The sequence below is a fragment of the Camelina sativa genome, chromosome 11 (assembly GCF_030686135.1).
Source record: "Camelina sativa cultivar CO46 ecotype springtype chromosome 11, ASM3068613v1".
NCBI lineage: Eukaryota > Viridiplantae > Streptophyta > Magnoliopsida > Brassicales > Brassicaceae > Camelina > Camelina sativa.
Genome location: NC_141890.1, coordinates 30,074,488 through 30,094,408, shown reverse-complemented (window position 1 = coordinate 30,094,408; position 19,921 = coordinate 30,074,488). Strand labels below are relative to the sequence as shown.

Below are 19,921 nucleotides of genomic sequence, written 5' to 3'. Positions count from 1 at the left end.
TTATTAGGCGAGCCGATTGCTAGAGAGTTTTTTTTTTTTTTTTTTTTTTTTTGTTGATTAGTTTTCCATAATCTAGATTTTCAAAACAATTTATTTTGTTTTGATGATACTTTTCACTATTTTTTTAATAAATAAAAGTGTCAAAAATTATAAACCAATAACATAATAATTTAGTTAATGAATAAAAGTGTCAAAAATTATCCGGATAACACAAAACTTTTAATGATTTTATTGACTTATAAATTCAACAATTCTAGATTTTAAATATTTTTTTACAAATCAAAAACGAATAACATCAAAACTTTAAGGGAGATTTTCAAAAATACTTTTTTTTCTATATCGCTTTTCAAAAATACCTTTACATAGTGTCAATTTTCAAAAATACTCATTTTTAATATATAAAATGACTAAATTCTAAATCCTAAACCCCAAATACTAAATCCCACCCCTAAAAACTACAGTAGAACCTCTATAAATTAATACTCGCTATAAATTAATAAAATTTTCCAGTCCCGAGTTGGGCCGGTGTAAAAAATGACACAATTCGATAAAATAATAAGATAATACTTTTTTTTTGAAATTCTATGTAAAAATATGGTTCCATCAATACCATAATTTATAATGATATAAATTAAATATTTATATATATATATATACATATATATACATATCTGAAATATGGCACTGTTGGTGTTTGACTATTCTTGAATTTGCATTAGAGCCCCTCTATAATCTTTCTCATTGCATCAAAATTTTGTGTTGTTTTTTCAAATTGCATCCAAAAATTATGGAGCGTCCTACACGCGATAGTTGCTTCTTTACGTGTAAATAGTTCTAAAGATACTGCAATATCTTTTCAGACTTATCATAAAAGATAGTAGCAACAATTTCTTCTAAACTCTGAATTTCTAAACATTTATTATTTTCACCTGGATAATTTACTAAACTATTGACATCAATAATATTACGATAATCGAAATTATAAATTAAGAAAATCCTATAAAAATGTGAATTATAACAAAAGTATCTTATTTTTAATTAAAAATATTCAAAATTATGGAAATGAAAAAATCTCTTCATAAATTAATATTTTATTAATTTATCGATAAATTAATAATTATTAATTTATCGATAAATTAAAACCTCTCTAAATTAATAAAATATTGTGGTCCCGACATTATTAATTTATAGAGGTTTTACTGTATATCCTAAATATAAATTAGAGAACCCAAAACTAAATAAAAAATTTAAAAATTAATTTAACATATTGTAATTGTATAAAATAGAACAAAAATGAAAATGTTCAAAAATGGTATTTTTGAAAATGGGTATTTCAAACAAAGGTATTTCTAATAAATTCTCAAATTTTAATAGAATTTTATAAATTATGATTGAATAATAACGTATTGTAAGTAAACATTTAAAATCATTAAAACAGTATTTAAATGACAAACCAATAACATCTCCTAAACGAGTTGTTATAAAAAAAATAACATCCCCTAAACGTTTTCATTAAAGAATTTTATTTTACGTTACAAATTGACTTATGAAAAACTCATTAATCATTACCAAAAAATATTTTTTTTTTGGGTAAACAGATTAATTTCATTAAATATTTTTGGAAGACATTAAAAAAATTTAAAAGGAAAAAAAAAAGAGGATCAGGAAGTAGAAGGAACATAGACCAAATCGCCAAGAATCAAGATCCAACCATCCAAACATGGCGGCTTATAGAATTGATGAAGACATTACTCCTCCACGTACCATTCTCTCTCTCTCAACGTGTCCCCTTTCAAATCTCCTTCTTCCATGCGACTCCGATCATTCTTCTTCTCTTCTATCTTCTCCCTTTCACGTTCCCCTTCTCCTTCTCCTTCTCTTCCTTCCTCTCGTTTCTCCTCCTCTCTCTCTCCCGCTATGTCTCCTGCTCCCGAGAAATCCCGACAAGGCAATGGCGAATGTAATGATGATTTGAAATCTAAGGTTACGGTCGTTGGTAGTGGCAATTGGGGAAGTGTTGCTGCTAAGCTCATTGCTTCTAATGCCCTCAAGCTTCCTTCTTTCCATGGTAACGTCTCTCTGACGCTCCTCCTTGATTCAATGCCAATGATCAAAATCGAAAATTTGATGTGGCCTTTCTCTTATATATAGGATACGATGAATAGGGTTCGTGTCATTATCATCTTCAATGCTTGTTTTTATATTCGAGGACAAGTGTTAAAAATTTAAAATTTGGGCTAAAGTTTTGTACTTTCATGTTGAGCATTGTTCAAGTTTTTATATGGTTGAAGAAGAAATGGGTTTGTAATGTACGCTTTAAAGGTTTGTAATGAATCTTTTGATTGAAACCCCCTTTAATTTCAGATGAAGTGAGGATGTGGGTGTTTGAGGAGGTTCTACCAAATGGTGAGAAGCTCACTGATGTAATCAACAAGACCAATGTAAGATCAGATGGATGGTTTTGATATAGATTGATTTTTCAATGCTTTGAAACATTGTTTTATATTGGTTTCTTGAGTAGGAAAATGTCAAGTACCTTCCTGGGATTAAGCTAGGAAGAAATGTTGTTGCGGATCCTGACCTTCTAAATGCAGGTTTGTGACTCTCACTTATGAAATCTTTCTCCTGTACATTGATCTGGATTAGATTCTTGAAATTGATGGGTTTCACTGATGATGCAGTGAAGGAAGCAAACATGTTGGTTTTTATTACACCGCATCAGTTCATGGATGGTATATGTAAGAAACTAGATGGAAAGATCACAGGAGATGTTGAGGCTATATCTCTTGTTAAGGGAATGGAAGTGAAGAAGGAAGGTCCTTGTATGATCTCAAGTCTCATCTCCAAACAACTTGGTATCAATTGTTGTGTTCTTATGGGCGCAAACATTGCAAACGAGGTTTTTTACATGATCCAGTTTCACTACTTTGGGTAATTTCTTCTGTTTTTACATTTCTCCGGCTAATAATGTGATACAGATAGCTGTGGAGAAGTTTAGTGAAGCAACAGTTGGATATAGAGAGAGTAGAGAAATAGCAGACACATGGGTTCAGTTGTTTAGTACCCCGTATTTTATGGTCACACCGGTAAGAAGTCTTGATACTTCTTATAGTTTTGTTCCTGGTTGTTAAATGGCTAAGTCGTTACCATCTAGGGGGAAAAAAATCCTCATATCAAGAAGCTTGTGTTAAAAACAGGTTCAGGATGTGGAAGGAGTAGAATTGTGTGGGACATTGAAGAATGTAGTGGCTATTGCAGCGGGTTTCGTGGACGGTTTGGAAATGGGTAATAACACAAAGGCAAGTTAAAATGAAGTTTTTTAATAGACATACCTAGTTTCTAGAGATCTCAAGCTATTTACTTTTAAATCTTTTTTAGGCTGCAATCATGAGGATTGGTTTAAGAGAGATGAAAGCGCTCTCAAAGCTTCTGTTTCCATCTGTTAAAGACAGTACTTTCTTCGAGAGCTGTGGTGTAGCAGATGTCATAACAACTTGCTGTAAGAACTGAATAAAACCTGAGTTAGTTTCGCCCTTTTTGTTTATTACAGTGATTTCATTTTGACTCTTCTTTTTCTGACTATTACAGTAGGAGGAAGAAACCGAAGAGTTGCGGAAGCATTTGCAAAAAGCGGAGGAAAAAGGTATTGACTTTCGTAATCAAATTGATCTTCAGTTCACATAACTAAGAGTTAGTGTTTTGATGGCTGTGTGGTGTAAATGTCACAGGTCTTTTGATGAGCTTGAAGCAGAGATGCTACAAGGGCAAAAGCTACAGGTAGACCACCAAAATATATAGAGAAAATTTATGAAGAGCCTATACTCTTAGTTATGTCTGTTTAATCTTTCGTTCTGCTTGTGATGATTCTAGTCCTAAATTCTCTGTGTCTATGTCTGATTTTGCTTATTAAAGGGGGTATCAACAGCAAGAGAGGTCTACGAGGTGTTGAACCACTGTGGATGGGTGGAGACGTTTCCGCTCTTTTCAACGGTTCACCAAATCTGCACTGGTCGCCTTCAGCCTGAAGCATTTGTCCATTACCGCGAGCACAAAGCTTGATATATCTTATTGGTTGTCCATTCATCTTCATAGATTTGATGAATTGATGTAGAGAAGTTAACTTTTTGTTTTGTGTGCGACAGTTTACTAGTGAGTGAACCTTCTAGTGAGGGTCGAATCCATACCACGGAGCTCATTCGTATATGTGTTCAATGATGTAAGCACAAGTACCGGTTTTTGTCTATCAAGAAATTGAATGTTTCCACATTGACTATTTTGGAAGTTAGAATTTGAGTTCAATTTGAAGTTTCTTATGGACTTAATAATTTTAAATGGATTTTGTTATACAATGGCCTTCTTGGACATAGTTGACTCAGTTACCAAGTTTCCGAATTTTTAAATTATAAGTTATAGCTATAATTTCAGGATATTGGATGCTTCATTAGCAAGGAAAAAAGAGGAGCAAGACACAATTATTTGAAGTCTTTGGATTCATCTAAAGCTATAACTTAGATATAAACTGATTTTCTGAAGTCATAATCACCTAAATTTATAGAATAATTTTCAAAAACAATATAATACTATATTCTGGCTAAGAAGGGAATGAAAACAGAATTTACCAGGAAGATCTTCCATAGAGCTTTTAACCCCTTGGCCCTTGTACGAAGCTCTTCACTCTTGGCCACTGGCCAGTGGAAGTACCTAAGACAAAAATAATCATATAGTGGTCACCAGTCACAACTTACAACAAAGAAATTGAAACAAGATGCTACGTACATCAGCCAAATAGTGAACATGTATAGTTAGACTACCAGCTCACAAACGCGGGAGATAGTGTTTTCGATATCAGCAACTTTGAGCTTCCACAGAGAATCATCTAATTTTTTTTTTTGTGTACTTCATAATCATGTAAATTATTTTAAGCTCTTAAAATTCAAACCTAAACATTTTTTTGTTTAATTTGCTTGTTATTATTTTATTCTTATGTTTTACTTATTTTGTTCTTCTTACTTTTTTTTGTTCTTATTTTTTGTTTTTTGTTTGGTCGTTTTATTGTTCTATTTTATTTTTAAAGTCATCATTAATTATCATAATTCTATGTTTTTGAATATTTCTCTCTACACTTGTTTAATTTTACTTCCCAATAATATATCTAGTTGGACACGTGTGTGTGAGTGTGATGTGCGCGTCTACACCAAAGACGGCGTGTAGTTTCTTTACCATCAGTCATGAAACGGCATACAGTTTAAAACCCGCAGCTAAAAAGAATAAAAAGATCACCGAGATTGGGAGAAAGATTCCGTTGGAACTTTGGTTCCCCCTTCACTGTTTCATTTTCCTCTCTGGTGCATGATTCTAAATCTCCGGCGACTTCTCCGATTTCAAAGTCAGTGAGTGTTTTTTTTCAACTCGCTCTTCCATTTCTTCTTCAGCATCTAGAAAGTAAACCTCGCTAATTTGACAATGTTGGGGTTTTGAAATCGCTCGTCTCGTCTCGTTTTCTTGGACCTAACCTAGTGTAGTTACGCCGATGCTCCGCTCCTATAGGAAACGATTCCTATCTTTCTCTGTTTGTGTTCATGGTGGATTCGATTTCTTTCGAGTTTTTTTTTTTTTTTTTTTTTTTTTTTGCAGGTCTCTGTGATAAAAGTTTCATTAATCTTTCGAAATCTTAGTGTGTTTTTACATCTGTGAAATTGATGGATGAATAGTGAACCAAATCGTAATCGCTTTGCATGTTCTTATGTTATGGTCACAAATCTTGCTGCATTAGGCTTTCTGGGCTTCTTTTTCAACCTTAGGGCTTAGAATTTGGAATTTTCCAGTCTTTCATGGTGTTTGTGTTCATCCCTTAGGGCTTAGGTTTTGTTTTAGGCTTTGAATTATCATATATTTTGAACTGATCTTGTTGATCTCAGAACCAAGATTGTGGTTTTATCTGAAATTGGGTTTTTTTTTAAGGGAAGATTTGTGTGCTTATTTTTCTATTATACACAGAGACAATGTAGGTTTAGTGTTAGTATTGTTCAACCTTTCTCGACATTATGAGTTTGCTTTTCTTTTTTTTTCTTCTAAATGTGGCTTGTATCTGAGTTCTATTTGTTATTTCTCCCCAACTGTCAACAGCTATGACTAAAAGAAGAGCAGAAGAAACGACGCCTCCTTCATTGGAGAGCAGCAGAACTGGACAAGACTTTTTTGGCTACTTTAGAGCTCAAGTAGAAGACCTCTTGTCTCAAGAAGAGAAGATCTCTCATCATAAACATGTGGCTACTCACAAGTCTTCTACTGAAACTATAGGAGCTGAGTTGTCAGATCTCAAAAACGAGAAGTTGAATGCCTTGTTAAGGCAGTGCGTGTGGGATTCCATTCCAGAGGTTGAGGAGGTACACTTACTCATTCTTGAAATCATATTTGGTTTGATGACGATGCTTTAGCTTTAGCTTTTAATTAAGAGACATTAGTGTTAATTACACAATTCGTTTGCAGATGCAGTCGCGTGTTGAATCGATGCATCTGATGTCTCAATTGAGTAACAAGAAACCGTCAATCTCACCAACAGAGTCTGCGATTCCTGAGGATCCTACGTTTAAAGAAGTGAGATAATATGGTTCTTGAATTCTTCGCCTGATAGATGTTTTATTAAACCCTTTTTTTTCCTCACATTTCTTTCCTTAGGTGGAGGATGATTTACAATTACTTATGAAGTCTGATCCTGATCTTGTCAAGGAAATAGTGAGCAAACATTCAAGTGATCTTCTTTACAGAGTAATTCTCTACGAAAATTTCTTCTTCGATTAACAATTTCAAGCTCCCGAAACATCTCTAATGTCATGCTTTGATCTCTGCTTTGAATAGCTGAACGATACGCAGCAGCAACTTGAGAAACTACTTGACAACGTGGTCACCACATGCAGGTATAATATATAGTTTCTTATCTTTCTGTCTCGTGTCTCCATATGTATAGTTAGACAATCTTCTTTCAACTGTTACTTATGTGTTTGTTTGTTAAGTCTTATCAACAGACCTATGAGCCGTGGAGAGAAGCGAAAACTTCAGAAATCAATCAAGGAGCTACCTGGACCAAATCTTGAACGCGTTGCTGAAATAATCAAAAACCACTATGTAGCTTTGGGGAGAGAAATGCCTGATGATGTTACCGTCAACATGGAGGAGGAAGTAAGGCATTAGGAAATCTTTCGTGACATAGATTCCCTGTCCAATACATCATATGGAAAACTATAACACTGTTCAAAACAAATGTCTATTTCAGGACAACATTTTGCTCTGGAGATTGCATTACTGTGTCGCCGCAATCGAGAGTGCGCGGAAACTTGCTAGCTAGATAGTACAGGTACAGGTACATAAATCCTTAAATCCTTGTCTCAATTTGTGAGTATATTAGGAAAGGAGAAGGAGATAAACATGGTAATTTTGACTAGAAAGATCCAACCGGTTTTGTTTAGTACATGGATTACAGGAAAGAAAAAAGATATTGGGTCTATTGTTTTGACCTTTGAGGATTAACAAAGAAACTGCAAGATTGTAGTTTGCAATCTGGAGTTTTAGTTTTTTACTACCTGTGCTTTCTACATTTTGATGCAGTCCAAATACTTTAATACAATGTGAAGGAGTTAGAATTTATGATCCAAAAGATACTGTATTTTTCACAAATTAGCAGACACATATTCTACTTTAAGGGTGTGTTTTCTCAAATTCATTGATAAATACTCTACTTTCTCATTAGAAATACATAGAAAAATGGGTGAATGAGATCGGAAAATATATGCATGCATCACTTGACTTAGAATCCCAAATGTGAACCATCTTAGTCCGATTGACGCAAGTCATTCTCTTCATGGTTGCGCCAGTCTCGTTCTGGGCAAGATTCTTCATCATGGCGAAGGCTGAAACAAGAATCACAGTAACCGGAAAGCTTCTCGTACTCCATCTTCACCAGCACATCCTCACCACCCGTTTCAAACTGAACCGGCATTTCGAAGCACAATGGCATAGTACTATCGATAGTCATGTTGACCATCGCGTTCTCTTCATCAACTTCTTGAACAGTGCCCAGCTGATCCCCAATAATCCGGAAATTCTGATCAGTCCAGAGATCCTGAGGAAGACCAACAATCCTGACCCAAAATGTGATGGCCGACGGGTAGTCCTTGTGTATAATGGGTTCCCAGCGTACAATCGAAACCATCCAGTGATTGAAATTGAAAGGCTCCATCGTCATCACCTCCAGAAGATCTTCTCTCTCAAAATCAAACCTGAACGTTCCTGATCCCAAGCCCATCCCTTTCACTCGGTCCTCTAGTTTCCAGAGTCTGGGTAACGTCATAACGAGTGAGTCAACATTCTGAACCTCGGGGTTCATAATTCTACCGATGAGCGTCGTCCTCTTTAACGTTGTGATTAAATCTGAGTTGTCAAACGCGGGAAGTCGAACTATATCTGAGTCGTCGTCGTCGGACGCCATGAGCTTGATCTAGTCAAAGATAGAGAGAGATACTAATCAACATTGGAAAGAACCTCATCATCAACATTAACAAAAAGATTCAAAAAAGCAAGTAAAACGTGTGAAGCCAATTCATATACCTCGCAAAAAGACTAGATTAAAGAGAGAAGAGCCGAGAGATAGAATCTGACCAAACGCATATGAGGATCCAGCGGCGAAGGATAGCTCGTGAGTTTTAGGGTTTTCAAAGTGAGTCGAGTGAGAGAGTCAGAGAGAGAGAGATCTCGCTAATAAATTCCCGTGAGGGTCACCTCAATTGTTTGGTGGTTATTTCTTTCTTTCTTTTTTTTTTTTCTTTTATTTAACGACAAATCAATTATATTAGATTGTAAATGTGTTACAAGATACATGATACACAAAAACATCAAATACAACCATTGGACCAAACAAAGGAAATTGAACACAATTTCGATGAAGAAGTGGAAGTGACCATGCTTTCCAAACAGAAGCCTCACTGGCAACAAACATAATCTGTTAAGTCCTCTCTTCGTATACTTGTAAAAGGCTAACATCTGATAGATGAAACTCCCAAATGCTTTCTGCATTATTTTGATTAAAAGAATACACTGATATGTTGTTTGAAATGATTTTGGATCATGTCTTTTGTCATGCCCTATCCATCGTTGTCGCTTAGTGGCCATGAATTCTTTTTCCATAAAACATCGAAGGACAGCGTGAACATCACCATCATTGAGTCGCCTTCCTAGACCGAGGAAGTTATCACATAAGCCAATTCCTTCAATCGTAAAAAATTCCCTCTTGATCCCCGGATCGAATACCCAAATGACTTCTCCAAACCATAAGTTAGGAGTAGATTCATCGGTTACAAACCGGAGATGACACCAGTGAATGAGACCACCAGAAACAAATACTTTACGATTCGAATGAATCGACATAACACAAGGCGAAAAACATTGGTGGGATGGAGATGTCAAAACCATCGGTGAAAACAGATTGAATTGATAGGCCAACCAAATCATGAACTGAAACAAAAACAAGTTCCTAATATGATATGGGCCGTTAGATGGATAACTTTGATCACCACCATTATGATATGGCAAAATGCATATATGTGAAACAAACGATTTGCCATAATATCAATAGAAACTAGAAGTTATAAAAAAAACAGAGAGGACGACGGTGGCCGACGTCGGAGAGACCGACGCCGGCCAAAACGATTGATAAGGTGTCTTCGATCGGTGGCAAATCGCTTGGGAGAGAGAAAGACGGTTGGTTTACGAGAGAAAAAATACATCTTCTTTCTTTTTTTTTTAAATTGTAATTTCTGATCTTATTTTAAATATTTTATCAAACGGAAAGACCAAACGTAATTCAAGATTTGTTTTTTATATTTTATTTTTGTGCACTCGAAAATAAATAATATTCATTTTAATAGACACAAATTAAAGTGAAATTTTCTTTGTTAGTTTCTTTTGAGAATTGTTTTATGAGACAATCCTTCATTGTTTCAGTACAGATAGAGGATATAGTTACTTCATATAGTTCAAAAAGAAAAGAAGATAATTGTCAAACAAACATTATACTTTTTAATCAAAGGTTTTTATTTCTCAAATTTATTAAAAACTTTAAATACCCTGCTTTCTCATTAGAGATACATATTACATAATAAAAACTCATCTCCGTGAATAGTTTGATGCATCTTTGACTTTGAATCCCAAATGTGAACTATTTTAGTTCGTTTCTTCATGCGCCATAACATGTTGGTGCAAGTCGCTTTGTGGGCAAGATTCTTTATCATGACGAAGACTAAAACAAGAACCACAGTAACCAAAAAGCTTCTCATACTCCATCCGCACCAACACCACCTCACCACCCTTTCCAAATTGAATCGATATTTCAAAGCACAATGGCATAGTAATATCGATAGTCACTTTGACCATCGCGTTTTCTTCATCCACTTCTTGTACCGTGCCTAGCTCCTCCCCAATACCCGGAAAATTCTCACGGGTCGAAAAACGCAAAGGAACACCTACGATTCTGACCCAAAACGTGATGGCCGATGGATAGTTCTTGTGTATGATTGGTTCCCACCTTACAATGGAAACCATCCATTGATTAAAATTGAACGGTTCCGTTTTCATCACCTCGATAATGTCTTCCTCTCTCTCGAAATCGAACCTGAACGTTCCTAACCCCAAGTCCTTCCCAACCACTCGACCCTCTAGTTTCCAGAGTCTAGGCATCATCAAAACTAATGATCCCACACTCTGAACGTCAGGATTCATAACCCTACCGATAAGAGTCGTCCTCTTTAACCTTGTGATTAAATCCGAGTTGTCGAACGCGGGAATTTGAATTTTCCTTGACATGAGCTTCCCATTGCTTCCTCCAACCTGCGACATGATACCGAGTTTGATCGTATGTAATGTAGGTGAAGGCCTTGTCTGAAGTATTCCCAATTTATACACAATAAGACCCATCGGTGAAAATGATGTCTGAATCATGCAAAATATTCTACATAATAATGACATAAAAGTGACAAGTTATTTTTGCATGATTTGAGTTTCCATTCTTTTGCTCCCAATGATTCTAATCTCTATGGCCAATCAATCGAGGATTCCTTAAGTAATTGTTTTTCCAAAACTGTAAATTATGACCATTTCTATTCCAGATCCTTTTCATGATTCATCCCACATGAAGATTTCAAACTTGTGAACGTAACATAATCAAATCAATTACAAAGATATACACTAACTATAATAAATTAAATAATAATTTCTAATTTTGGTTTTTTCATAAGATGTTTTTTTGGTAAACCTGTTTTCATATTATTTGATTGTATGTTGTTTTTTGTTTTCAGTGTCTTTTTATCTCCACTGATTCTTTTACCATTTTTAGCATTTCTTATAAAAACTGTAAACCTGTAATTCAATCACATTATAATATTTAATATTCATGCATTCCAGAAAAACATTTTGTAATTAAGGAGTAGACGGTGGATAGGGCCTTAGAGTCAAGGCATTATATTGCGATTGCGATTAGTTGACATTAACATCCGTCATTATGTCAGCGTTATTGTATTCATCATCAACTTGATCATGATAATCCAATATTTTGATACCTTAAATTACAACTGGCTAATTAGCTAATTATAACATCTAATTAATCAAAACTCAGATGCGTGAATGAGATCGGGGAATAGTTCCATGCATAATGCATCTCTTGACTTTGAATCCCAAATGTGAACTATCTTGATATACACTTATATATTATATGTAACATAGTACATAGACCATGACTTTGTTCTCCTACTTAGATAGTTAATCACTATAAACTACAACTTGTTATAATAGTCAAATTCAAAACCAAGACCATTATCATTAAGTCTTCTCCATCTTTCGCTATAAATAGATTATAACCCAAAGCTAATTACAATCACAAATACAAAACAAAACCTCTCAAATAAATCAAGAACATTGAATATTTGCAATGTCTTCACGACAAACAGTGAGGCACCCGAGTCACAACCATCCACTACGCGGTCACAAATGCGAAACGAAAGACGAAATCATCTGCTCGGGTTGTGATCTCGATCTGGTTGGTGCAGCTTTCAAATGCACAAAGTCAGCAGACTGCGATTACTTCTTGCACAAGTCATGCTTTGACCTTCCTCGTGAAACCAACCACAAGTCTCACCAATCCCACACTTTGACTTTGCTCTATTCCCCAAAGTCAACGTACACGTGTAATGCTTGCGGCGAGTATGGGTCAAGTTTCACGTACAACTGTTCGGCCTGTCAGTACGACGTACATGTCGGATGTGTTTCAATGCCTGAGACAGTGAAGCGTGAAGATCACGCACATCCACTCACTCTTCTTTACCGTTCTCCTTATAACCAACCCGGTTTAGATTCCAAATGCGATGTTTGTGAAGATATTGTACCGGATAATATCTGGTCGTATTATTGCAAGGAATGTGATTACGCTACGCATTTACACTCATGTAAGAAAGAGGAAGAGGCAAAGAAAGAAGAAAAAGGAGGAGGAAGCAAAAGCTCGGTGAACTCAGAGCTAGCTGCAATGTTAGAGGCTCAAAGAGAAGTAGAGAGGATGCAGATTGAGATGCATTTGGCGATGCAAAGTGCTTTGATTTCGAAAAAGGCTAATAAGGCGGCTCTCAATTGCATATAATTAATATATGATTAAGTTTGGTTTCTTCGAAATCTCTCTTTACTCGTATTTCTGGTTTTTTTTTCTTTCTTTTTTTTTATTGTTGTTGCTTTTCCCTTAATTTGGTCATGTTGTTCTTGCTGCCAAGTTTTTTTTTTCTTGAGTTTAGTTGCTGCCAAGTTTTCATGTTGTTGTTCTTTGAAATTGTTATCTGAAAAGAATTATCAGTTGTTTGATTTTGCATCCATCATCCAGCTACTTTTGCATGTGTTTCAAGTTATACATTCCATATTGTATTACTTTATTTTCTGTCAAAGATATATAAGGTAATGAAATATTAAAATTGTGATTTGAGAAACTTGGTTTAAAACTAGATGTAGTAGAGTAGTTTGTATTGATGTGTTAAAAGTTGAATTAAAACCGCTTATTAAATATTGGCAAAAATATATATGAAGCTTAGAACTCGAATAGCTATCAAGTAGAAAAGTAATCAAAATTCAATACACCAACTAGGATTTTTTGGATACTGAAAAAAAAAATATTCAAAAAAGAAAACCATGCTAAACTTGGTGCAATCGAACCGAATAAAACCAAATATATAGTGCTCTTAACATTTACAATCAAAAAAATAAATTTAACTACAATTAAATATGTTAATTTATTTCTGTTTTTATATAGTTACTTGTCCTAAAACCAAAAATCAAACTAAATTTTTTTTTCAAGCTAAAGAAAACGATTTTATTTAGGTAAACAATTCTCAAAACTGTATTGAGGAAAAAAAAAACTTAACCACATTAGAGAAATGGGCTTGATTTTGACAGAAACAAAGCCCAATTAATAAAATTAGGCCCATTTATGTATCATAGCCTAAAAAAACTGGTTAAGCAAACGGGGGATTAATTGAGGAAGAAGAAAACTCTGTTAACTATTTCTTCTTCTCGGTTGTCCAAAAAAGCAAAAAAAAAAAAAAAAAAAAAACTATTTCTTCTTCTCTGATTCCTCTGAGCTTCCTTCCTCTCGCTACATCTTCAAGTCTTAAGGTAACATCACCCTCCCTCTCTCGCTGTATCGTCTTCGTCGATTCTCTCTTCTCAATTCCGGTGATGATTTAACCCATCCTCCAACGATCTCGATCAGAGCTTTTTTAATTTGATTTGAATTTTTTAACTTCACACTGAGTTTTCATAAATCTGTTGTTAGTATGTGACTTTTAATTTCCCAATCTGTTCTTCTGATTTCGTTTCATCATCATCTAGCTTTGCTTCTCGAATTCGAAATTTCACTTCGTTAATTAAAGACTCTTTTTTTTTTTTTTTTTTCTTTTGGGCTGATAAATTTGATTTTTCCCTGATTAGTAGAGTGGTGAGTCGGAAAATGTCGCAGGCTTCCGTGGAGTTGCCACCAAAAGGTGGGTTCAGCTTCGATCTGTGCAAAAGGAATGATATGCTAACACAGAAGGGTCTTAAAGCTCCGTCGTATCTCAAGACTGGAACAACTATTGTTGGGTTGATATTTGAGGTCTGTGTGTTTCTTTTATCTCACATTCTCTAAAAATTTTTGCTTTCATAGCTTTTGTGTGTTTAGCGTAGTGTGTTGTTGGATAGTGAGTACTCTCTTTTAGTTATGGAAGTTAAAAAGTGACCTAAGGTTCAAGAATTGTGGGCTAAGGATGCAAATGTTAAAGAATGAGTTAGCTGAACAGTTAGCGTTTAAGGTTATCTGCTTTGATATTTCCCACAAAAGAGTGATTTTTTTCGATTGAAGTTTTGGATAAATTGAGTACCTTGTGGCAGCGTTTACTGAAAATTAGATTGCCCTAATTATTGTGAAGTTGTTTGGTAGGAAAATGGAAGTATAAAGTGTTGTTGCTTTCTAAACCCTTGATCATGTGGCAACATGTTGATGGCTCTTTGCCTTTCTCTACACTTTAGAACACTGTATGAAACATGCGATGATGTGTTGTGATCCTGTGTTCTTGACGTTCTCTTTCAGATTCTCAATAGATGATTGCTGAAGATATACAATGCTGATTTTCCTTTACTTGTTGTATAGGATGGTGTGATACTTGGAGCTGATACACGGGCAACTGAAGGGCCCATTGTGGCTGATAAGAACTGTGAGAAGATTCACTATATGGCACCAAACATTTACTGTTGTGGTGCAGGAACTGCTGCTGACACTGAAGCAGTAACTGGTAATTCTCACCTACTATATTTCTATACTGCTATGCCAGATCCAAGTTTATTCCTTTGAATACCTGTTAATTTTAAACCAGAAGTTAACAAACACTTGCTCCATGAAACCCACTGCGTAGTTAATTTGATTACCATCTCACTGTACAGATATGGTCAGCTCACAGCTGCGGTTGCACAGATACCAGACTGGCCGAGATTCTCGAGTCATTACTGCATTGACCCTTCTCAAAAAACATCTTTTCAGGTATTTTTTGCTTCACCATGACCAGAAACTCGTGTTATGTTTACTAAAATAGGCATATGTCATTGAACTTCTCAAGTATCATTCAGTTATCAAGGTCATGTCTCAGCTGCTCTTGTGCTTGGTGGAGTTGATATTACCGGGCCTCATCTTCATACGGTGAGTTTCTAACTCCTGATCAAAGTTCTCAACTGTTAAAAGCTATTATAGTACAGGTTCTTTCATTTTGTATTCATCTCTAACGTTCTGACTAAAATGAAGATATACCCTCACGGTTCCACTGACACTCTACCATTTGCTACGATGGGTTCTGGTTCCCTTGCTGCCATGTCAGTGTTTGAAGCAAGATATAAAGAAGGTCTAACTGTAAGTAAAACAGAGGTATTTTTATCTTTATATTTTGTAGATATCTTCTCGCCGTATGTTTGACGTTTTGACTCAAATCTTGCAGAGAGACGAAGGAATCAAGTTGGTTGCTGAAGCCATATGCTCTGGTATATTCAACGACCTTGGCAGTGGTAGCAATGTGGATATCTGTGTGATCACTAAGGTTTGTCATACTCCGTCTTCCTCTCCTTTTAATAAAAAAGATGTACTATCTAGATATTTGTTTGTTTCATGACTGACAGATATATTAAGCTAAACCAAAGTGATTCGCTACAAAACCAATACTTTGGATTACCTATATATTTTATTTGAAACTTATTGTGTGAGTCGATTTTGTGACAGGGGCACAAGGAATACTTGAGGAATTACATGGAACCAAACCCAAGAACCTATGTTAGCAGCAAAGGCTATTCATTCACCAAGAAAACTGGTAAGAAGCTACTTGTTGCAACACTTCGTTTCTGGTATCTGTCCTGATTGTTGAAGTGTTGAGTTTGGTTTTAATTAGATATTTTTCGTCTTCTTCTTGCTGTTTTTGTTTCTCTGTAAAAACAGAGGTTCTACTCACCAAAATTACACCATTATCGGAGAAAGTGGAAATTGTAGAAGTGGCTGGTGAAGCTATGGAGGAATGAAATCATTGTGTGAGAGACACTTAAGAGTTTAGTCATTGTCCTACCTCACATTTACATTTTCTACTTTCTTTAATTTTAAGTTATAACGATGTTAGTTGCCTCGATTTGGCTCTTGAATTTTAAGTTTTAACGATGTAGTTGCCTCCATTTCATCTTTAGACTATGGATGATTCATTTTTATCCGCAACAACCTCTTAAAAAGACGAAAGCTTCTTAGTCCAATCGCTGTTGACATTCTCTTTGTTCTGTAGAAGACCAAATTGAGTTATTACTATGAGACACATTTCTCTATAGACCAAATTGACCGTTTGATCTTGCGCAATCAAATTTATCAGCAGCAACACATTTGAAAGCCATGAATTACGACATGCGCAAGACATATATGAGATTTATAAACAGGGCAAACAATAATCTTTTCAAACTGGGGTCAAAATACTCATCAACAATACTAATTCAAAATAACCAATATAGATTATCATTATTATATGTTCCACACCATAACCATTATATCATTAACCAAACCACACCGCACAGCATATCAGTTGTGACGTTATAGCAGAGGATTGTTTTAATCAAATTAACCAAAAAAAAAAAAAAAAAAAACAAGATAAATTATTATGTCTGCTTGAAATTACTTGGTAGGAACCATCGAGCTCTGGCGAGTTGTTGCTCGGACGAACAAACAAACATGTGGAGTGTCTCCTCCATCCCCTGTGTCTCGAGATTAAAGACACAAATTTGGGTAGTGTTTTTTTCATAACAAATATCATTGAAGTAGATGGAGTTTCTCCTAAAACCCACAATGTCATCATTAGCGAGGACAGTGATGCCTAGATCAAGAAGCATTGCCTCGTCGCCCAAAGAATCAACTTTTTCATCATGCTTGTTACAGAAATCTGATGAGCAAACCTTGTAGACGCGGAAGGACCAGATTCTTACCAGTTGTTCGCACTTGAACAATTGTTCAACCTTGAGGACATCTCCGGTTACTGTGACTACAAGTTTTGTACGCCACATTCGCCATGAATCGCTTGTTGTTACTGGATGAAGTAGAGAGGGGTCGCCAGCAACACCACAGTGAAAAGTCTCCTGCGGAATATTTTGATACAACCACCAGTTCTACTATCATTTAGGAGGAGGTAGTAAAGCTTGTGATCTTTGTAAACCATCTGAGAATAATCAGCAAAATAATCTGGGGGAGTTTGAATCTGACTCCAGAACGTATCTCCTTTCTTGGAATAAACCACACACCAATGGCCAAGTCCCCATAGAACAACATATTCTTTAGTTTGCTCGTCAATCCAAAACGCAGGGGAATGCAGAATCATATTAATACCTTTGAACTTCCTTGGGCGGTGGTGAGGTTGATCGTTTTCGTTTGAAATACAAAATTGACCTCTCGAGGTGGTTCGCTCCACCTTTGTCGGACCAAGTTGTGAATCCACCGGAGGTAAATAGATCCACTCGTGGGTAAACAGATTCAAAATGTAGAGATCAGACCAATGATCTACCATAAGGAGCCAGTTTCCACATGTTGCTAAACAACAACTGTTTGCGAATTCGAACACATCAGCTCGCATTCGGTAAAGCTTGCCCTTCTCCTCGGGATTGAACAGCGTGCACCAATGGTTTTCGATCTTGTCGTCTTCGTCTGGCAAGAGTATCAGCCAAGGGGTCTGCTTTTTGGCCAAGCATCGTCTCGCAGCGGAGTACCAAGACCGACATACGGTCTGAAGGAAGCTCCGACCAGGGTTTCGATGAATCTCGTCGTCTCCGTAACTTGTTTGAAGATTTAGGGTTATGCTGCTTCATCTCCATGCCAAATTGACAAGAAAAACACTTAGGGGTGTTATTGGATTTTAATTCATAATTTTTTTTGATGAGTTTAATAAAATCATAGAATGGAAATAAGTGAAAGTTTTAGAAGAATTGTTACTTGTTAGAGAAGTTTCTATAGAGATGTTAGAGAGTTTTCTATTGAATTTATTTGAGAGACTTTATAAGATTATAGTAACCTAGACTCTTTATTCCTACACGACGAACAAAGATGACTAGAATACTACAAGGGTAACTTGGATATTCTAGACTCTTTCTCCTAAACGACACAAGACGACTAGAATAATCAAGGATTACTCGACTACCCTAGACTCTTCACCTATGGGTCTTCGATAATCTGTTCCGTTCCTTACCTCTGCCCATGCGGAAACCATAAAGATAACCCGCATGAGCCATCCAAGGCTACGACATCAAGTAGCTGTCGCTCTAGTAGCTAGCTAGACGCGACGTTGTCCCGTGTAAGTGGTCGTTGAGAACTTCCCACAAGACAATCTTTCAACAATTAGAACAGAAGATCGACTACTCTATCCTAGCTACGACTCAAGAAAGATAACGATGATCACATAAATAAAGAGCATGGCGAGGAGTTGGTGGAAATATGGGAGTTGAACAAGAAGTTCACAAATGGAGGCAAACATTGAAGATGGAGAAGTCAATAATTTCTACCAAGATCATTTGAACAAGTCCAGAGTTGAGTCAATCAAGGACAGTGAAGATATAAGTCAAGAAAATGAAGTTCAAGTAGTTTTGAGAGAAGCTATGCGAAACCAAAGAAATCGAAAGAAGTTAAAGACCTATAGAGCGCAAAGTTAAAAAGCCAAGAAAAGTATCAAGCATAAGCTGAAGAAAGAGAAGTATTGAGTCGAAGAATCTAACGGAGTGGGCGAATCATGGTACAATAAGGAAGAAGCCTTAGTACTTGAAGAGTTTGAAAATATGGGGAACCAAGTGGATGCTGGAGATGAAGAAGCCTTCCAAAAGCATCAGTCAATGGTGTAAGCGGAACAAGTATCGAATGGAGAAAGGCTATGTCAACAAGAAAGCCAAGGAGAAGTGAGGGAAGTTTAGTCTTCCAAGAGTATTTCAACGAAGATATCAATGTGATGGTAATCACAAGACGAGGACGCAAGTGTCAAAAAGTATCGACATCACAAGAAAAGAAGGAGAAGGCTTGAGAATTCGGGGACAAATTCTTATAAGGGGGGAGAATGTAGTGACCTCACTAAGGGCAGAAATCCCAAAATAAAAGTTCGAAGAAATGGCTCGGATAAGACTTGGAGAGGAAGAGGAAGAAAAACAAAGGAGAAAGGCCGAAGGAAGTCCGAGGAAAAATGCAGTAGTTGGAGAATGGCCAAGCCAAGACCAAAGTGGCTGGATGTACGATCGAGACCTTAAGACCGATCGGGAGTTGGCGGTTTATGCAGAAAACTGCATATGCGGAAGAGACGATCCGAGAAGTGCCGAAAGGGACGGGAAGGACCGAAGGAGAAAGGACCGAGAGTTGTCAGAGAAAAGATCGAGGGAGTCCGGAGGAACCGAACGCAGTCCGGACCGAGACCTACCCATGGCCGAGAGATGGCCGATGGTACTATGTACCATTTAACATGTACCGTACCAAACATATGTGGAACGAGCAGACGTACTAGGCGAACACCGAATGGACAAGGCTGTGTCATGGACGGGAAGCGAGAGTGGGAAGGAACCCACTAAGGCATGCGATTTAAATATTAATAATGGAGTTAGTGGAGTTTCCACTAAGTGATTAATTTAATCACAAATTAGCACTAAGTGGAATTTTCCACTAAGAGTTAATTTAATTTGCAATTGAAGTGAGTGGGAGACAAGAGAAGATTCTCTTGGACAAGTGTTGTGCTCACTTAACAAGTGTACACTCATGCAAATTGGTGGCTTTGAAGTTGGACACTCACCTAGCATACATTGGGCCATTTTGCCGCCCACTTTCTCTATATAA

At 36.3% G+C, this 19,921-nt stretch overlaps 5 protein-coding genes and 2 pseudogenes across 11 annotated transcripts; 4 read left to right on the top strand and 3 right to left on the bottom strand.

The window, feature by feature from the left end:
• Positions 1-1,641: 1,641 nt before the first annotated feature.
• On the top strand, positions 1,642-4,266 carry LOC104724423 (glycerol-3-phosphate dehydrogenase [NAD(+)] 1, chloroplastic). Of its 2 annotated transcripts, none has more exons than XR_015572796.1 (10): positions 1,642-2,068; positions 2,365-2,441; positions 2,522-2,594; positions 2,682-2,899; positions 2,979-3,086; positions 3,198-3,285; positions 3,379-3,499; positions 3,589-3,643; positions 3,729-3,777; positions 3,913-4,266. XR_015572796.1 is itself a non-coding variant. In XM_010442912.3 (10 exons), the coding sequence occupies exons 1-10, from the start codon at positions 1,810-1,812 to the stop codon at positions 4,057-4,059; spliced, it is 1,209 nt and encodes a 402-aa protein (XP_010441214.1). In that variant the 5' UTR covers positions 1,642-1,809; the 3' UTR covers positions 4,060-4,266. The 2 variants fall into 2 exon arrangements, 1 of the variants encoding a protein (XP_010441214.1); XM_010442912.3 differs by having other exon boundaries at positions 3,198-3,299.
• Positions 4,267-5,245: 979 nt separating this feature from the next.
• On the top strand, positions 5,246-7,674 carry LOC104728410 (uncharacterized). Of its 4 annotated transcripts, none has more exons than XM_019231603.2 (7): positions 5,246-5,386; positions 6,127-6,386; positions 6,490-6,597; positions 6,679-6,768; positions 6,859-6,917; positions 7,026-7,179; positions 7,274-7,674. In XM_019231603.2, exons 1-7 carry the CDS (start codon positions 5,350-5,352, stop codon positions 7,343-7,345), a joined length of 780 nt encoding a protein of 259 aa, XP_019087148.1. In that variant the 5' UTR covers positions 5,246-5,349; the 3' UTR covers positions 7,346-7,674. The 4 variants fall into 4 exon arrangements, with proteins under 4 accessions (XP_019087148.1, XP_019087146.1, XP_087332016.1 ...); XM_019231601.2 differs by having other exon boundaries at positions 7,014-7,179; XM_087475890.1 differs by having other exon boundaries at positions 5,261-5,390.
• On the bottom strand, positions 7,615-8,799 carry LOC104724422 (uncharacterized protein At4g02000-like). Its single transcript, XM_010442909.3, has 2 exons — positions 8,656-8,799; positions 7,615-8,494 (listed from the first exon to the last, which is right to left on the bottom strand). Exons 1-2 carry the CDS (start codon positions 8,662-8,664, stop codon positions 7,829-7,831), a joined length of 675 nt encoding a protein of 224 aa, XP_010441211.1. The 5' UTR covers positions 8,665-8,799; the 3' UTR covers positions 7,615-7,828.
• A 1,416-nt stretch (positions 8,800-10,215) lies between these two features.
• On the bottom strand, positions 10,216-10,887 carry LOC147934605 (uncharacterized protein At4g02000-like). The gene has a single exon (XM_087472697.1). It carries the CDS (start codon positions 10,885-10,887, stop codon positions 10,216-10,218), a length of 672 nt encoding a protein of 223 aa, XP_087328823.1.
• A 1,035-nt stretch (positions 10,888-11,922) lies between these two features.
• Positions 11,923-12,898, top strand: LOC104724421 (protein VACUOLELESS GAMETOPHYTES pseudogene; annotated as a pseudogene). Its single transcript, XR_015570943.1, has one exon. The product of XR_015570943.1 is annotated as a protein VACUOLELESS GAMETOPHYTES pseudogene (transcript).
• Positions 12,899-13,537: 639 nt separating this feature from the next.
• LOC104724420 (proteasome subunit beta type-7-B) lies at positions 13,538-16,335 on the top strand. 2 transcript variants are annotated; one of them, XM_010442907.2, is made up of 9 exons: positions 13,538-13,695; positions 14,011-14,173; positions 14,708-14,849; positions 14,998-15,094; positions 15,181-15,250; positions 15,353-15,457; positions 15,543-15,641; positions 15,821-15,908; positions 16,034-16,335. In XM_010442907.2, exons 2-9 carry the CDS (start codon positions 14,030-14,032, stop codon positions 16,111-16,113), a joined length of 825 nt encoding a protein of 274 aa, XP_010441209.1. In that variant the 5' UTR covers positions 13,538-13,695; positions 14,011-14,029; the 3' UTR covers positions 16,114-16,335. The 2 variants fall into 2 exon arrangements, with proteins under 2 accessions (XP_010441209.1, XP_010441208.1); XM_010442906.2 differs by having other exon boundaries at positions 13,546-13,695; positions 14,014-14,173.
• A 393-nt stretch (positions 16,336-16,728) lies between these two features.
• Positions 16,729-17,931, bottom strand: LOC104728408 (putative F-box protein At4g22165 pseudogene; annotated as a pseudogene).
• Between the last annotated feature and the right edge of the window lie 1,990 nt (positions 17,932-19,921).

Excerpts from the sequence above, each read along its gene's own strand:
- LOC104724423 (XM_010442912.3), top strand. The coding sequence starts at position 1,810 with ATGCGACTCCGATCATTCTTCTTCTCTTCTATCTTCTCCCTTTCACGT. Across the intron at positions 2,900-2,978 it reads GCGCAAACATTGCAAACGAG|ATAGCTGTGGAGAAGTTTAG; the intron begins GTTTTTTACATG and ends AATGTGATACAG. Across the intron at positions 3,778-3,912 it reads TACAAGGGCAAAAGCTACAG|GGGGTATCAACAGCAAGAGA; the intron begins GTAGACCACCAA and ends TGCTTATTAAAG.
- LOC104728410 (XM_019231601.2), top strand. The coding sequence starts at position 5,350 with ATGATTCTAAATCTCCGGCGACTTCTCCGATTTCAAA. Across the intron at positions 6,769-6,858 it reads CAAGTGATCTTCTTTACAGA|CTGAACGATACGCAGCAGCA; the intron begins GTAATTCTCTAC and ends TGCTTTGAATAG. Across the intron at positions 6,918-7,013 it reads AACGTGGTCACCACATGCAG|TCTTATCAACAGACCTATGA; the intron begins GTATAATATATA and ends TTGTTTGTTAAG.
- LOC147934605 (XM_087472697.1), bottom strand. The coding sequence starts at position 10,887 with ATGTCGCAGGTTGGAGGAAGCAATGGGAAGCTCATGTCAAGGAAAATT.
- LOC104724420 (XM_010442907.2), top strand. The coding sequence starts at position 14,030 with ATGTCGCAGGCTTCCGTGGAGTTGCCACCAAAAGGTGGGTTCAGCTTC. Across the intron at positions 15,251-15,352 it reads CCGGGCCTCATCTTCATACG|ATATACCCTCACGGTTCCAC; the intron begins GTGAGTTTCTAA and ends ACTAAAATGAAG. Across the intron at positions 15,909-16,033 it reads TTCATTCACCAAGAAAACTG|AGGTTCTACTCACCAAAATT; the intron begins GTAAGAAGCTAC and ends CTGTAAAAACAG.